Genomic DNA, 14,890 nt, shown 5'->3' on the forward strand with positions numbered 1-14,890 from the left:
CAAAGGCTAGATAATAAGTCTCAGAAAATAGGCAAGACCAGGGGAATCCATACCCAAGATCCTGCACAGGCCCAGACCTGGTTGGGGCTGCTTCTGCCAGTGGCATCACTGCCGCCAGAAGCTGGACCCTGACAGCAGAATGAATTAACTACCCCCACTTCATGGTGTCGCTTATCTCAGATTTATGATGTCAGTTGCGTCACATTCAAAGTCCCAGGTAGAAGCATTCAGGTGGGCAGACAGTCATGAAAATTAGAGACAAATGAAGCTGGAAATCTTAACTTGACCAAAGGCTGGTGAGGAAATAGCTGATATGGAGTTACTTTATTTAGAGTTCTTGTTATATTTCCCTTTCATGTAAAAGTTCCAACTTTGTTAAAGAAGATGACCTCTGAAAAAGTTTCATATTTTGTTCATTCTAAAAATACGAGATACATGAATGATGGGTTTTATTGATGTCTTTAGTCATAAGTGAATTCATTTCGTTTATTTATTTTTTTAAGATTGGCCCTGAGCTAACATCTGTTGCCAATTTTTTCCCTCCCCAAAGCCCCAGTACATAGTTGTATATTTCTAGTTGTAAGTTATTCTGTATGTGGGATGCTGCCAGAGCATTGCCTGAAGAGAAGGATACGAACCGACGAACCCTGGGCCACCCAAGCAGAGCGCAGGAACTTAACCACTCAGCCATGGGGCTGGCCCCGAATGAGTTCATTTCTAATACATAATGACATGAAATCATTTCAGATCTGTCTGTTACAACATTTTTAGTTTGTTGTAGGATTGGTAATAGTGCATTTAGTACAGTTTTGTTCAGTGTTATTCAGCATCTACGTTTCTATGGAGACATACTTAACGTTGACCCGAATTCTCTGAGCTTTTTTCAACATGCAGTTATTTCATAATGAAAGAGCCTCAGATTTTATTATTAATCCAATTTTATTTCACAGTCCTGCTACAGTGCAGCATATGTACTCCTACACTATGCAATAAAAACCACAAAGTTTATGAGAAAAAATGAGATTGGGGAACAACACTCAAAACTTCATCAGTGGGGCTGGCCCAGTTAAGCTTGCATGCTCCACTTCGGCGGCCCAGGGTTCACTGGTTCAGATCCTTGGCCTGGACCCCCACACTGCTCATCAAGCCCTGCTGTGGTGGCATCCCACACACAAAATAGAGGAAGGCTGGCACAGATGTTAGCTCAGGGACAATCTACCTGAAGCAAAAAGAGGAAGATTGGCAATGGATCTTAGCTCAGAGCCAATCTTCCTCACCAAAAAAAGAAAAGAAAAGAAAACAAGCTTCATCAGTGATAAATAAAAAATGATAGGAACCTAATAAAAACAGCAGAGTTTCGCACATGTTAAGTAGATAAAAGGTACATAAGTACTACAAAAAATGTGGCACCATACCTTTTAAAAGACCTGCAATTTGCTGTGGAAGTGGAGTTCAGAAGAATTGCAGCTTGTGAATTGTTCTGAAGTAATGGTGGGAAGGTAATAATAAGAAATCAGATGGAAGGTTGTACCACTAGGTGTGGATGGGCGCCACTCACAGCATACATGGTGAACTGAGGTTGCTAGAAATATTTTGAGGTGTGTCCCTGTGTGTGTTTTATATATTCCTATGAGACTCAGAGCGACTGGATGCAGTTTTCTGCATTCTCCTAGTGTGTTTCATGGACAAAAGTCACGTTATGCTCACATTGTTCCCTCTTACATCAATTGCATTGGAACAAATTTATGTTTTAAAACAAGTATTACAGCAGAACTGACCATATTTTTATTAGAACAATTCAATAATGTATATTTTAAAGCAAAATTGGGATTAGAGAAAAAATGACTAATGTTTTGACTTCTTAAGATTAAAGAAATGGCTTGAAATGATCTTTCTTTTTAAATTAGCACTGTTGTATTTTTGCACTATGTACTTTAATTTATTATTAAATTGGGATGATAGCTCTATTTGAGGGCTTTAGGAGTCAGATGTCCTTTATTAAGGAAATACTATGATACTGTACGGGCCCTCTGATTGGTTGATGAGAACCCTTATTGGAGGTTAAAATCAGATTCAAGTGTGTATACATATGATGGAATATTATTCAGCCATGAAAAGGAATGACATTCTGACATGTGCTACAATATGGATGAACCTTGAAAACATTATGCCAAGTAAAATAAACCAGATACAAAAGAACAAATATTGTATGATTCCGCTTTTATGAGATACCTAGAATAGGTAAATTCATAGAGACAAAAAGTAGAATAGAGATTACTAGGGGCTAGAGGGAAGCAGCAATGGGTAGTTATTGTTTAATGGGTACAATTACTGTTTAGAATGATGAAGAAGTTTTGGAAATAAGTAATGATGATGGTTGTACAACATTGTGAATGTATTTAATGCCACTAAATTGTACACTTAAAAATGGTTAAGATGGTAACTTGTATGTTATATATATTTTTCACTGTAAAAAAATCAGTTTTAATTTATTTCATCTGTTATTTTTATCTTCAACATTACCTGCATATACCAATAATTACACAGAGATACTGTAAATATCTCTAAACATTGATCAGACTGAATGTGTCACTAGTTTGTTTTCTCTTGTCAAAATTTGAATGCTAAATTGAGATGTTTCTTATAATACCTAGCAATTAAAGTGTTTTTCTGGAATTTCACAAATTCCTTTAAGAAGTCAGAATTTTTTTTTCTTCTAAGGGAAAGCAGGAAAACATTTGTTAACCTGAATGTTCACTTATCTATCTCGTAAATTAACTACTTTACATTTGAGTAGTAGGCTGAAGTACCCTGGAATTTCTTCTTCAGTGTTATAGAATTCCTGGAATGTTTAAGCTCCTGACTGTAATGTTGCATTTCTGCTGAATTAGAGAAAACTATGTTCTTGAAGTGTTTGTCAAAGGAAATAATTTGAACAAACTGGCTTTGCCAATGATTTCTAGTAATAATCATTAGTAGTGTTACTAAGCTGGGTCAGGGATGAATTCTTTTTTAAGAAAAAATTCTACAAGTGATTTTCTTAGCTTTATCATGTGATGAAATTTTTTATGTTTTTACTGTTTATATGTCTCCTAAAATGTTATTCCATTGTATTTCAGGTTGCAACAAGGACAGCGTCCGAGCAGGCTGTAAAAAATGTGGCTACCGTAAGTACATTAAAAAAATAAACATTTGTACAGTGAATCATTGCCTCTTTGGGCAGTATGACTTAGCATCCTGATTTCAAGGCCCTGGGCATAGTCCTTTAGTCCTGTTATTTAGCTCAGGTTTGCAGATGATTCAAAAAATTCCTCTGTCAGCACTAAATGTTCACTTTTCTTCCCTGCTGTAGACTCAGTGACAGGTGGCTATAAATCTGGTGGCTAGCAATGATGTCATGAAGTGTAAGTGGAGTAGTAGACTCAGGAATCTGGAGAAAGTATATTCAAAAAAAAAGTACATAAATACTTATTCTTTTACTCCTTATCGTTTTAGATACTATGTGAAGAGGGGAAAGCAATGGAAACTATTTATGATGGGTTTTCCCGTTTATTGAATTTACTCTTTATAAGGGTGAAATTGGTCCCAGAGTTTCTACTCATTGGCAAAAACTTGATTTAAACAATCATTAATCATCATTATGATTAGTGGAATGGAATGAAAAAGTAAACTTTAGCATGTGCAATTATATACTCTAAATTTGTAATTATGTGCTATAAACAAATGTCATTTCTCTAGTTAAATGTAACAATTCCTAAAGCTTTGATGACAGCTATAGCAGTAACATTCGCTGTTTTCTAAATTGTTTGGAGACCGTGCAAATGAGCCTGGATTATTGTTAATATTCCAATTCATAGAAGAGTTATTTTTTAACAAAATAAAGGTGATTTTTTTTTTAAAAAAGGATTTTTATGCAACAACGCGTATAAGAGAACATTCAGCCATAAATCTCCATGAGAGGGGCTCAGAATAAAAGCATGCTGGAAGAACCAAGTCACGTGCCTCCACACAAAGGCTGAAACCTGGCTCAAGGGCAGCCTGCTCAATTAGCAGAAGTGGGGGTATTAGTATACTTATTCTTCATATAAATGAAAACTCCTGAAGACTGTGCTTGCATGTAAGAAATGAGTGCACTGAAGTCTTTTCTATTTTTTTTAATTTGTTTATATTTTTTCCCTGTGTTTACTTTCTTTCAGTCCTTGCTAATTTCCATGTTTCATTTTTTTATTCAAGACGTAAGAACCTACTATATATGCTATATTTACTTCAAAATCTAGAATGGATTTTCCAGTCTGTCTACTAATACCAGTTTATCTGCTTGGAGTTCTTTTAACTTAAGACTTGCAGGAAAGCAATTAAACTCATCTTTTGGAAATAGAGTATTTGTTGGTCTGTCTCCTCATTGCTATTTTATTTTAGACAATAACAGAAGCATCTGTCATAATCAGAATTTTTTTAGAGAAGTCAAGTAAGCAAACAATTTTGACGGTCTTTTCAAGTTTAGTTCCTTCTGTTTTATTATTCAGATCTTTGCTTTTAGTGAAAAGTTATTAAAGAATTTCTAATTTGTCACCTGTGGAAAAATTTAGTAATATTTCCCTTCTGGGTTAAATTTACATCTTATAGTTGTTAGAAATGAAAGTTTTCTTGAGTTACACGTCTTTCTGGTAGAAAGTATGTTTTAAAAGTTATCTGTTATTTGGATGCCAGAATCTTTGTATTGCTTGCAGGAGTAAGAGAGGTCAACCAAACCTTCTGAAATGTTTTCGATGCCTAAAAATGTGGATATTCATGTCAGTTACAAGAGTATTGTTTTCTATTGTAAAAATAGTGGTTTAGATTGTACAATTTAAAAAAATGTAATACTTGATTAAAAAATATTTTGTTGTCAGTATGTTTCAATAGTGGTTATATTGTTTTAAAAAGTTAATATTGTTATAAAAAGTTATATTGTTTAAAAAGTTTCACGTTGGGGCCATCCCGGTGGCACAGCAGTTAAGTTCGCACATTCTGCTTCGGTGGCCTGCGATTTGCAGGTTCAGATCTCTGGTGCAGACATGGCACCGCTTGGCGAGCCATGCTGTGGCAGGCATCCCACATATAAAGTAGAGGAAGATGGGCACAGAGTTAGCTCAGGGCCAGTCTTGCTCAGCAAAAAGAGGAGGATTGGTGGCAGATGTTAGCTCAGGGCTAATCTTCCTCAAAAAAAAAGAGAAAAGTTTCAAGTTAAGGATGAATGTGTTACTAAATAACAGGGATCTCACTTTCTTTTTTAATCTGACTTTTTTTTTCTTTTTTGGGGAAGATTAGCCCTGTGCTAACATCTATACCCATCTTCCTCTATTGATAAGCAGTGCATAGGTCTGCACCCAGGATCCGAACCAGTGAACTTTGGGCCGCTGAAGCAGAGCGCGTGAACTTAACCACTGAGCCTCTGGGCCAGCCCCAAATCTCACTTTTTCATGGCAGAATTTCCTCAGCAAAATTAGAAGAATGGTTATTTCTGTAATGAGTTTTTATTTGAATTTTTTTGAAGTTGACAACTTCTGAATATTTAAAAGCTGCCAGGACACTAAGCCTTTGTCCATGGAATAAATGTCTCAAATAATTATGATAGTTTTCAGAAAATATGCCTAAAAGAAGTTTAGTGCAGTAGACTCAGTAGTTGAGCATTTGATCACAGCAGCAGGAGATAAAAACATACCTAAATACCTCTCACGTTTTATTTAACTTAAAATGCTAATCTCTTGATACACAGTCATGACCTTTTCTTTGCTGGTGGGTCTGCTAATTGGTATTACAGTAGTCTTTTGAGTGCAAATTATATCTGAAATGCATTTTCTGCTTTTATAGTTTGTTTCTTCAAAGATGAGCAAGCAGTTAAGATACCTGTAAAGAAATCTGAGTGCAGAATCCTTCTATCATTAGTTCTCAACTAGAGGTGATAGTGCCTCCTTGGAAATCTGTGGAGTTTTTTTTTTAGTTGTCCCTAACAGGGTGGGGGAGAGCAGTATGACATTTAGTATATGGTGTTCAGGGATTATAAACATCTGCAGGGTGTAGGACCCATTGGACAATGAAGAGTCATCTGGCCCAAAATGCCAATGGTACCCCCTTTGAGAAAGAGGTACCTTTTATCATTGCTTTAGATTTTTTTCCCCTATCTTTTATAGTCTTTTTGCCAATGCCTGGTACCATGTACTGAATATCTACTTGGTGCTAGGGTCTGTACTAAGCACTTTAAAGATATGATTCATTCTTAAAACAACCCTATGAAGTAGGTTTCATGATCTTAGTATTTATTAGCATTCAAAACCAATGGCTCCAGCACCAGATTGCCTAGGTACAAAACTCAACTGGCACTTACTAGGCAAGTTGCTTGACCACTCTGTGCTTCGATTTCCTGTCTGTAAAATGAGATAATTATAGTATCTAGTTCTATAGTGTCATTGTAAAGATTAAATTAGTTAATGCAAGGGCTTGGATCAATGGTTTGCCACAGTAATTCCTCAGTAATTGTTATTATTGATTATTGTTATTGTTACAAATCAGAAAATAGGCTCAGAAGGATTACTCTGTTATTAAGTGTGTCAGTGTTGCAATCCAATGTACACATCAGGATAGATGCAGAGAGGCCTGATGGCCACTCTGAGTTTATTATAACCAGCGTTTCAATAATACATAGCTTACAGCTGTTAAACATACACAGGTGTTCTGGACAAAGAAATCAGTGAATGCCAAGAATTCTTAGTGATTTCTCAAGGAGCCCTCCCTCGGCCTCTGTTTTGATATTATCATGTTTTCGCTGTGCTCGTATATTTTTATCTCGGAGCATGCAAGGCCTCCTAGGCAATGGCCCCTCCTGCTCCCCATATCGTGTCTCCATCTGTGCCCCCAGGCGACCGTGCCTGGCTTAGGTTGCCTCCCCCTGGAGGTCTTACCCGTCATTGACTAACTGGCCTTCTCACCTCTGAGTCACAGTTTGTTGGCAAGCCTTTTCCAGTGATTATTAACCCTTCCTGCGTCAGGGGCGGCTACATTGTGGGAAAACTGGAAATTGAAATCTGGTACACTGTGATATGGTTGTTTTTTTCCCCATTTTTTAAAATTTTGATGAGGTATATATATATACATATATATATATGTATTTATATAAACATAAAATTTCCCATTTTAACCAATTTTTAAAGTATACAATTCAATGGCATTAATTATATTCACAATGTTGTAACCCCATCATCAGTATCTATTCCAAAACTTTTTCATAACCCCAAACAGAAACCCTGTAACCATTAAGCACTAACTCTCCACTCTTCCCTTCCCCGGGGCCCTCACAACTTCTAATATACTTTCTGTCTCTTTGAATTTGATCATTCTAGATATTTCATATAAGTGCAATCATACAGTATTTCTCCTTTTATGTCTGACTTATTTCCCTTAGCATAATGTTTTCAAAGTTTATCCATGTTGTAGCACATATCATAACTTCATTCCTTTTTATGACAATAAATTTCATTGTATGGATGTACCACATTTTGTTTATCCATTCATGTGTTGATAGGCACTTGGGTTGTTTCCACCTTTTGGCTATTGTGAATAATGCAGCAGTGAACATTGATGTACAAGTTTCTGTTTGAGTCCCTGTTTTGAATTCTTTTGGGTATACCTGGTAGTGGAATGCTAGGTCATCTGTGTCCAGCTTCCTGAGGCGCTGCCAAACTGTTTCCCACAGCAGCTGCATCATTATACATCCCCACTAGAAATTTACAAGAGTGCCAGTTTCTCCACAACCTCACCAACACTTATTTTCCTTTTTTTCTTTTTTTGATTGTAGCCATCAGAGTAGAAGTACAGTGATAGCTCATTGTGGGGTTTTTTTTTGGGGGGATTATGATAGTTTACAACAGTGTGAAATTTCACTTGTACGTTGTTATTTGTCAGTCATCTCATAGGTGTGCCCCTTCATCCTTTGTGCCCACCCCCACCTCTGTACCCCCCTGGTAACCACTAATCTGTTCTCTTTGTCCATGTGTTTGTTTATCTTCCACATATGAGTGGAATCATACAGAGTTTGTCTTTCTCTATCTGGCTCATTTTGCTTAACATCATACCCTCGAGGTCCATCCATGTTGTTGCGAATGAGACGATTTTGTCATTTTTTATGGCTGAGTAGTATTCCATTGTATATATATATATACACCATATCTTCTTTATCCAGTCATCAGTCAATGGGCACTTGGGTTGCTTCCATGTCTTGGCTATTGTGAATAATGCTGCAATGAACATAGGAGTGCATAAGTCTCTTTGAATTGCTGAATTCAAGTTCTTTGGATAGATACCCAGGAGTGCAATGGCTGGGTTATATGGTATTTCTATTTTTAATTTTTTGAGAAATCTCCATGCTGTTTTCCATAGTGGCTGCACCAGTTTGCATTCCTACCAGCAGTGTATGAGGGTTCCTTGTTCTCCACGACCTCTCTAACATTTGTTATTATTATTATTTTTTTTGGTTATTTTAGTCCTTCTAACGGGTGTAAGGTGATATCTTAGTGTGGTTTTGATTTGCATTTCCCTGATGATGAGTGATGAGGAGCATCTTTTCATGTGCCTATTGGCTATCTGTATATCTTCTTTGGAGAAATGTCTGTTCATATCCCTTGCCTATGTTTTGATCAGGTTCTTTGTTTTTTTCTTGTTGAGTTGTGAGAGTTCTTTATATATTACAGCAATTAACCCTTTGTCAGATATGTGATTTGCAAATATTTTTTCCCAGTTGATGGGTTGTGTTTTCATTTCAATATTGTTTGCCCTTGTCTTGTAGAAGCTCTTTAGACTGATAAAGTCCCACTTGTTTATTCTTTCTATTGTTTCCCTTGTCCGAGAAAACGTGGTATCCAAAAAGATCCTTATAAGACCCATGTCAAAGAGTGTACTGCCTATATTTTCTTCGAGAAGTCTTATGGTTTCAGGTCTTACCTTCAAGTCTTTGATCCACTTTGAATTTATTTTTGTGAATGGCATGAGAATGTCTACTTTCATTCTTTTACATGTGGTTGTCCAGTTTTCCCAGCACCATTTGAAGAGACTTTCCTTTCTCCATTGTATGTTCTCAGCTCCTTTGTTGGAGATTAGCTGTCCATAGATGTGTGTTTTTATTTCTGGGCTTTCAAATCTATTCCATGTATCTGTGTGCCTGTTTTTGTACCAGCACCATGCTTTTTTGATTACTATAGCTTTGTAGTATATTTTGAAGTCAGGGATTGTGATGCTGCCAGCTTTGTTCTTTTTTCAGGATTGCTTTAGCAATTTGGAGTCTTTCATTGCCCCATATGAATTTTAGGATTCTTTCTTCTATTTCCATGAAGAGTGTCATTGGGATTCTGATTGGGATTGCATTGAATCTGTAGATTGCTTTAGGTAGTATGCACATTTTAACTATGTTTGTTCTTCCAATCCATGTGCATTGAATGTCTTTCAATCTCTTTATGTCGTCATCAATTTCTTTCAGGAAAGTCTTGTAGTTTTCATTGTATAGGTCTTTCACTTCCTTGGTTAAATTTATTCCAAGATGTTTTATTCTTCTTGTTTTGATTGTGAATAGGATTGTGTTCTTGAGTTCTCTTTCTGTTAGTTCATTGTTAGAGTATAGAAATGCAACTGATTCATGTAAGTTGGTTTTGTACCCTGCAACTTTGCTGTAATTGTTGATTATTTCTAGTAGCTTTCTGATAGATATTTTAGGGTTTTCTATGTATAAAATTATGTCTGCAAATAGCAAGAGTTTCACTGTGAGAGTGGGCACCCTTGTCTTATTCCTGTTCTCAGAAGGATGGCTTTCAGTTTTTCCCCATTGAGTATGCTGTTGGCTGTGGGTTTGTCATATATGGCCTTTATTATGTTGAGATACTTTCCTCCTATACCCATTTTTTTCAGCGTTTTTATCGTAAGTGGATGTTGGATCTTGTTGAATGCTTTCTCTGCGTCTATGGAGATGATCATGTTTCTTTTTTTTTTATTGAGTTATTGATAGGTTACAATCTTGTGAAATTTCAGTTGTACATTAATGTTTGTCAGTCATGTTGTAGGTGCACCACTTCACCCTTTGTGCCCACCCCCCACCCCACCTTTCCCCTGGTATCCACTAAATTGTTCTTAGTCCATAATTTTAAATTCCTCATATGAGTGGAGTCATACACAGATTATCTTTCTCTTGCTGGCTTATTTCACTTAACATAATTCTCTCAAGGTCCATCCATGTTATTGCAAATGGGATGATTTTGTTCTGTTTTGCAGCTGAGTAGTATTCCATTGTATATATGTACCACATCTTCTTTATCCATTCGTCTGTTGCTGGACACTTAGGTTGCTTCCACGTCTTGGCTATTGTAAACAGTGCTGCAATAAACATTGGGGTGCATAGGACTTTTGGGATTGCTGACTTCAAGCTCTTTGGATAAATACCCAGTAGTGGGATGGCTGGATCGTATGGTGGTTCTATTTTTAATTTTTTGAGGAATCTCCATACTATTTTCCATAGTGGCTGCACCAGTTTGCATTCCCACCAGCAGTGTATGAGGGTTCCTCTTTCTCCGCAACCTTTCCAACATTTGTTGCTATTAGTTTTAGATATTTTTGTCATTCTAACGGGTGTAAGGTGATATCTTAGTGTAGTTTTGATTTGCATTTCCCTGATGATCAGCGATGATGAGCATCTTTTCATGTGCCTATTGGCCATCAGTATATCTTCTTTGGAGAAATGTCTGTTCATGTCTCCAGCCCCTTTTTGATTGGGTTGTTTGATGTTTTGTTGTTGAGTTGCAAGAGTTCTTTATATATTATGGATATTAAGCCTTTGTCAGATATATGACTTGCAAATACTTTTTCCCAGTTAGTGTGTTGTTTTGTTTCAATCCTGTTTTCATTTGCCTTGAAGAAGCTCTTTAATCTGATGAAGTCCCATTTGTTTATTCTTTCTATTCTTTCCCTTTTCTGAGAAGGCATGGTGTCCGAAAAGATCCTTTTAATACTGATGTCAAAGAGTGTACTGCCTACGTTTTCTTCCAGAAGCCTTACGGTTTCAGGTCTCACCTTTAGGTCTTTAAGCCATTTTGAGTTTATTTTGGTGAATGGTGAAAAAGAATGGTCAATTTTCAATCTTTTGCATGTGGCTTTCCAGTTTTCCCAGCACCATTTGTTGAAAAGACTTTCTTTTCTCCATTGTATGCCCTCAGCTCCTTTGTGGAAGATAAGCTATCCATAGATGTGTGGTTTTATTTCTGGGCTTTCAATTCTGTTCCATTGATCTGTGCACCTGTTTTTGTACCAGTACCATGCTGTTTTGATTACTGTAGCTTTGTAGTATGTTTTGAAGTCAGGGATTGTGATGCCTCCCGTTTTGTTCTTTTTTCTCAGGATTGCTTTAGAAATTCGGGGTCTTTTGTTGCCCCATATGAATTTTAGGATTCTTTGTTCTAATTCTGTAAAGAATGTCATTGGGATTCTGATTGGGATGGCATTGAATCTGTAGATTGCTTTAGGTAGAACGGACATTTTAACTATGTTTATTCTTCCAATCCATGTACATGGAATGTCTTTCCATCTCCTTATGTCGTCATCCAATTCTCTCAGAAAGGCCTTGTAATTTTCATTATATAGGTCCTCCACTTCCTTAGTTAAATTTACCCCAAGGTATTTTATTCTTTTTGTTGCGATTGTGAATGCTATTGTATTCTTGAGTTCTTTTTCTGTTGCTTCATTACTGGAGTATAGAAATGCTACTGATTTATGCAAATTGATTTTATACCCTGAAACTTTGCTCTAGTTGTTGATTACTTCTAACAGTTTTCCAATGGATTCTTTGGGGTTTTCTATACATAAGATCATGTCGTCTGCAAACAGTGAGAGTTTCACTTCTTCTCTCCGTATTTGGATTCCTTTTATTCCTTTTTCTTGCCTGATTGCTCTGGCCAGGACCTCCAGTACTATGTTAAATAAGAGTGGTGATAGAGGGCATCCTTGTCTCGTTCCTGTTTTCAGGGGGATAGGGTTCAGTTTTTGCCCATTGAGTATGATGTTGGCTATGGGTTTGTCGCATATGGCCTTTATTATGTTGAGGTAGTTTCCTTCTATGCCCATTTTGTTCAGAGTTTTTATCATAAATGGATGTTGGATATTGTCAAATGCCTTCTCTGCATCTATTGAGATGATCATGTGGTTTTTATTCCTCAGTTTGTTGATGTGGTGTATCACGTTGATTGATTTGCAGATGTTGAACCATCCCTGTGTCCCTGGTATGAATCCCACCTGATCCTGATGTATGATTCTTTTGATGAATTGCTGAATTCTGGTTGCCAAAATTTTGTTTAGAATTTTTGCATCTATGTTCATCAGTGATACTGGCCTGTAGTTCTCTTTTTTCGTGGTGTCCTTGTCAGGTTTTGGTATCAGCGTGATGTTGGCCTCATAGAATGTGTTAGGAAGCGTTCCATCTTCCCTAATTTTTTGGAATAGCTTGAAAAGGATAGGTATTAAATCCTCTCTGAAAGTTTGGTAGAATTCCCCAGGAAAGCCATCTGGTCCTGGGGTTTTATTCTTTGGGATGTTTTTGATTGCTGTTTCAATCTCTTTCCTTGTGATTGGTCTGTTCAAATTGTCTGCCTCTTCTTGAGTGAGCTTTGGGAGATTGTAGGAGTCCAAGAATTTATCCATTTCCTCTAGGTTATCCATTCTGTTGGCATATAGTTTTTTGTAGTATTCTCTTATAATCTGTTGTATTTCTGCAGAGTCTGTTGTTATTTCTCCTCGCTCATTTCTGATTTTGTTTATTTGAGCTTTCTGCCTTTTTTTCTTTATAAGTGTGGCTAGTGGTTTGTCAATTTTATTTATCTTCTCAAAAAACCAGCTCTTTGTCTCATTGATCCTTTCTACTGCCTTTTTTGTTTCAATAGTATTTATTTCTGCTCTGATTTTTATTATTTCTCTCCTTCTGCTGACTTTGGGCTTCATTTGTTCTTTTTTATCTAGTTCAGTTAGGTGTGCTTTAAGGTTGCTTATTTGGGATTTTTCTTGTTTGTTAAGATGTGCCTGTATTGCGATGAATTTTCCTCTTAATACAGCTTTTGCTGTATCCCATATGAGTTGGTATGGCATGCTATCATTTACATTTGTTTCCAGGTATTTTTTTATTTCTTCTTTAATTTCTTCAGTGATCGATTGCTTGTTCAGTAGTGTGTTGTTTAGTCTCCACATCTTTGTGCCTTTCTCAGCTTTTTTCTTGTAATTAATTTCTAGCCTTATAGCACTATGATCTGAGAAAATGCTTGTTATTATTTCAATTTTTTTTAAATTTGTAGAGGCTTGCCTTGTTTCCCAACATATGGTCTATCCTAGAGAATGTTCCATGTGCACTTGAGAAGAATGTGTATTCAGCTCTTTCAGGGTGGAGTGATCTATATATGTCTATTAAGTCCAATTGTTTTAGTTTTTCATTTAGCTCCACTATTTCCTTGTTGATTTTCTGTCTGGATGATCTGTCCATTGATGTGAGTGGGGTGTTGAGGTCCCCTACTATTATTGTGTTGTTTTTAACATCTTCCTTTAGGTCTGTTAATAGTTGCTTTATGAATCTTGGTGCTCCTGTGTTGGGTGCATAGATATTTATAAGCGTTATTTCTTCTTGATGAAGGGTCCCTTTGATCATTATATATTGTCCCTCTGTGTCTCTCTTTACCTGTCTTATTTTGAAATCCACTTGGTCTGATATGAGAATTGCAACACCTGACTTTTTTTCCTTGCTATTTGCTTGAAGTATTGTCCTCCACCCCTTCACCCTGAGTCTGTGTTTGTCCTTGGGGCTGAGGTGTGTTTCCTGGAGGCAACAAATTGTTGGATCTTGTTCTTTAATCCATTTTGCCACTCTGTGTCTTTTTATTGGAGAGTTCAATCCGTTCACATTGAGAGTGATTATTGATGCATGTGGACTTGATGCTGTCAATCTGTTGCTCATTATCTTGTTTTCCTGTGTTTCTTTTCCTGTGTGCTTTAGACTACCCATTTAATACTGCAATTTCTTATGCTGGGTTTCTTAGATTTTTCCTTATCTATGATTTGTGACTCTGTTCTGTACTTTATTTTAGTGTCTACCTTGAAGTTTGTATTTAGAATCTCGTGTATAATATAGTCTATTCTCTGGTGGTCTCTTACTTACTCGACCAATACTGATTTAGACCCTTTGCTCTTCCCCTCCTAAATAATTATTTTCATTTTTTATTCCAACTCGTCTTATTAATTTGTAGTTAGAGTGCTAAGATCGTCTTTGTTTTGGTAGTTTCCTTATTTTTGCCCTAATGCTATAGTTGAATATTTGCTATCCTGTTCTGGTTCTATCCATCAGTCTCCCTAGTCTGTGGATTGTGTCCCCTTTCTCCCTTTTTTCTTTTTTCAAGTATGAGAGCCTTCTTGAGGATTTCTTGTAATGGAGGGCTTTTAGTTACAAATTCCCTTAACTTTTGTTTGTCTGGAAAAGATTTAATTTCTCCTTCATATCTGAAGGAAATTCTTGCTGGATAGAGTATTCTTGGCTGAAGGTTTTTATCCTTTAAAGCTTTGAATATATCACTCCATTCTCTCCTAGCTTGTAAGGTTTCCACAGAGAAATCCGCTGACAGTCTGATAGGGGCTCCTTTATAGGTTATTCTCTTTTTTTCCTTACTTCCCTGAGTATTCTCTCCTTATTATTCCTATTTGCCAGCTTTACTACTATGTGCCTTGCAGTAGGTCTTTTTACATTGACAAATCTAGGAGATCTAAAACCCTCCTCTACATACATTTCTCCGTTGATCCCTAGATTTGGGAAGTTCTCTTCAATAATTTCGTTAAGCACACTTTCTGC

At 36.6% G+C, this 14,890-nt stretch overlaps 1 protein-coding gene across 2 annotated transcripts in view; it reads left to right on the forward strand.

The window, feature by feature from the left end:
* Positions 1-14,890, forward strand: part of SREK1IP1 (SREK1 interacting protein 1) — a 121,461-nt gene that overhangs the window by 7,557 nt on the left and 99,014 nt on the right. For both annotated transcript variants that reach the window (XM_070587461.1, XM_070587460.1), the window contains exon 2: positions 3,120-3,167. In XM_070587461.1, coding sequence (XP_070443562.1) covers positions 3,120-3,167 — 48 coding nt within the window. The remainder of the gene's footprint in view (positions 1-3,119; positions 3,168-14,890) is intronic.

The sequence above is a fragment of the Equus przewalskii genome, chromosome 20, assembly GCF_037783145.1.
Source record: "Equus przewalskii isolate Varuska chromosome 20, EquPr2, whole genome shotgun sequence".
NCBI classification, from domain to species: Eukaryota; Metazoa; Chordata; class Mammalia; order Perissodactyla; family Equidae; genus Equus; species Equus przewalskii.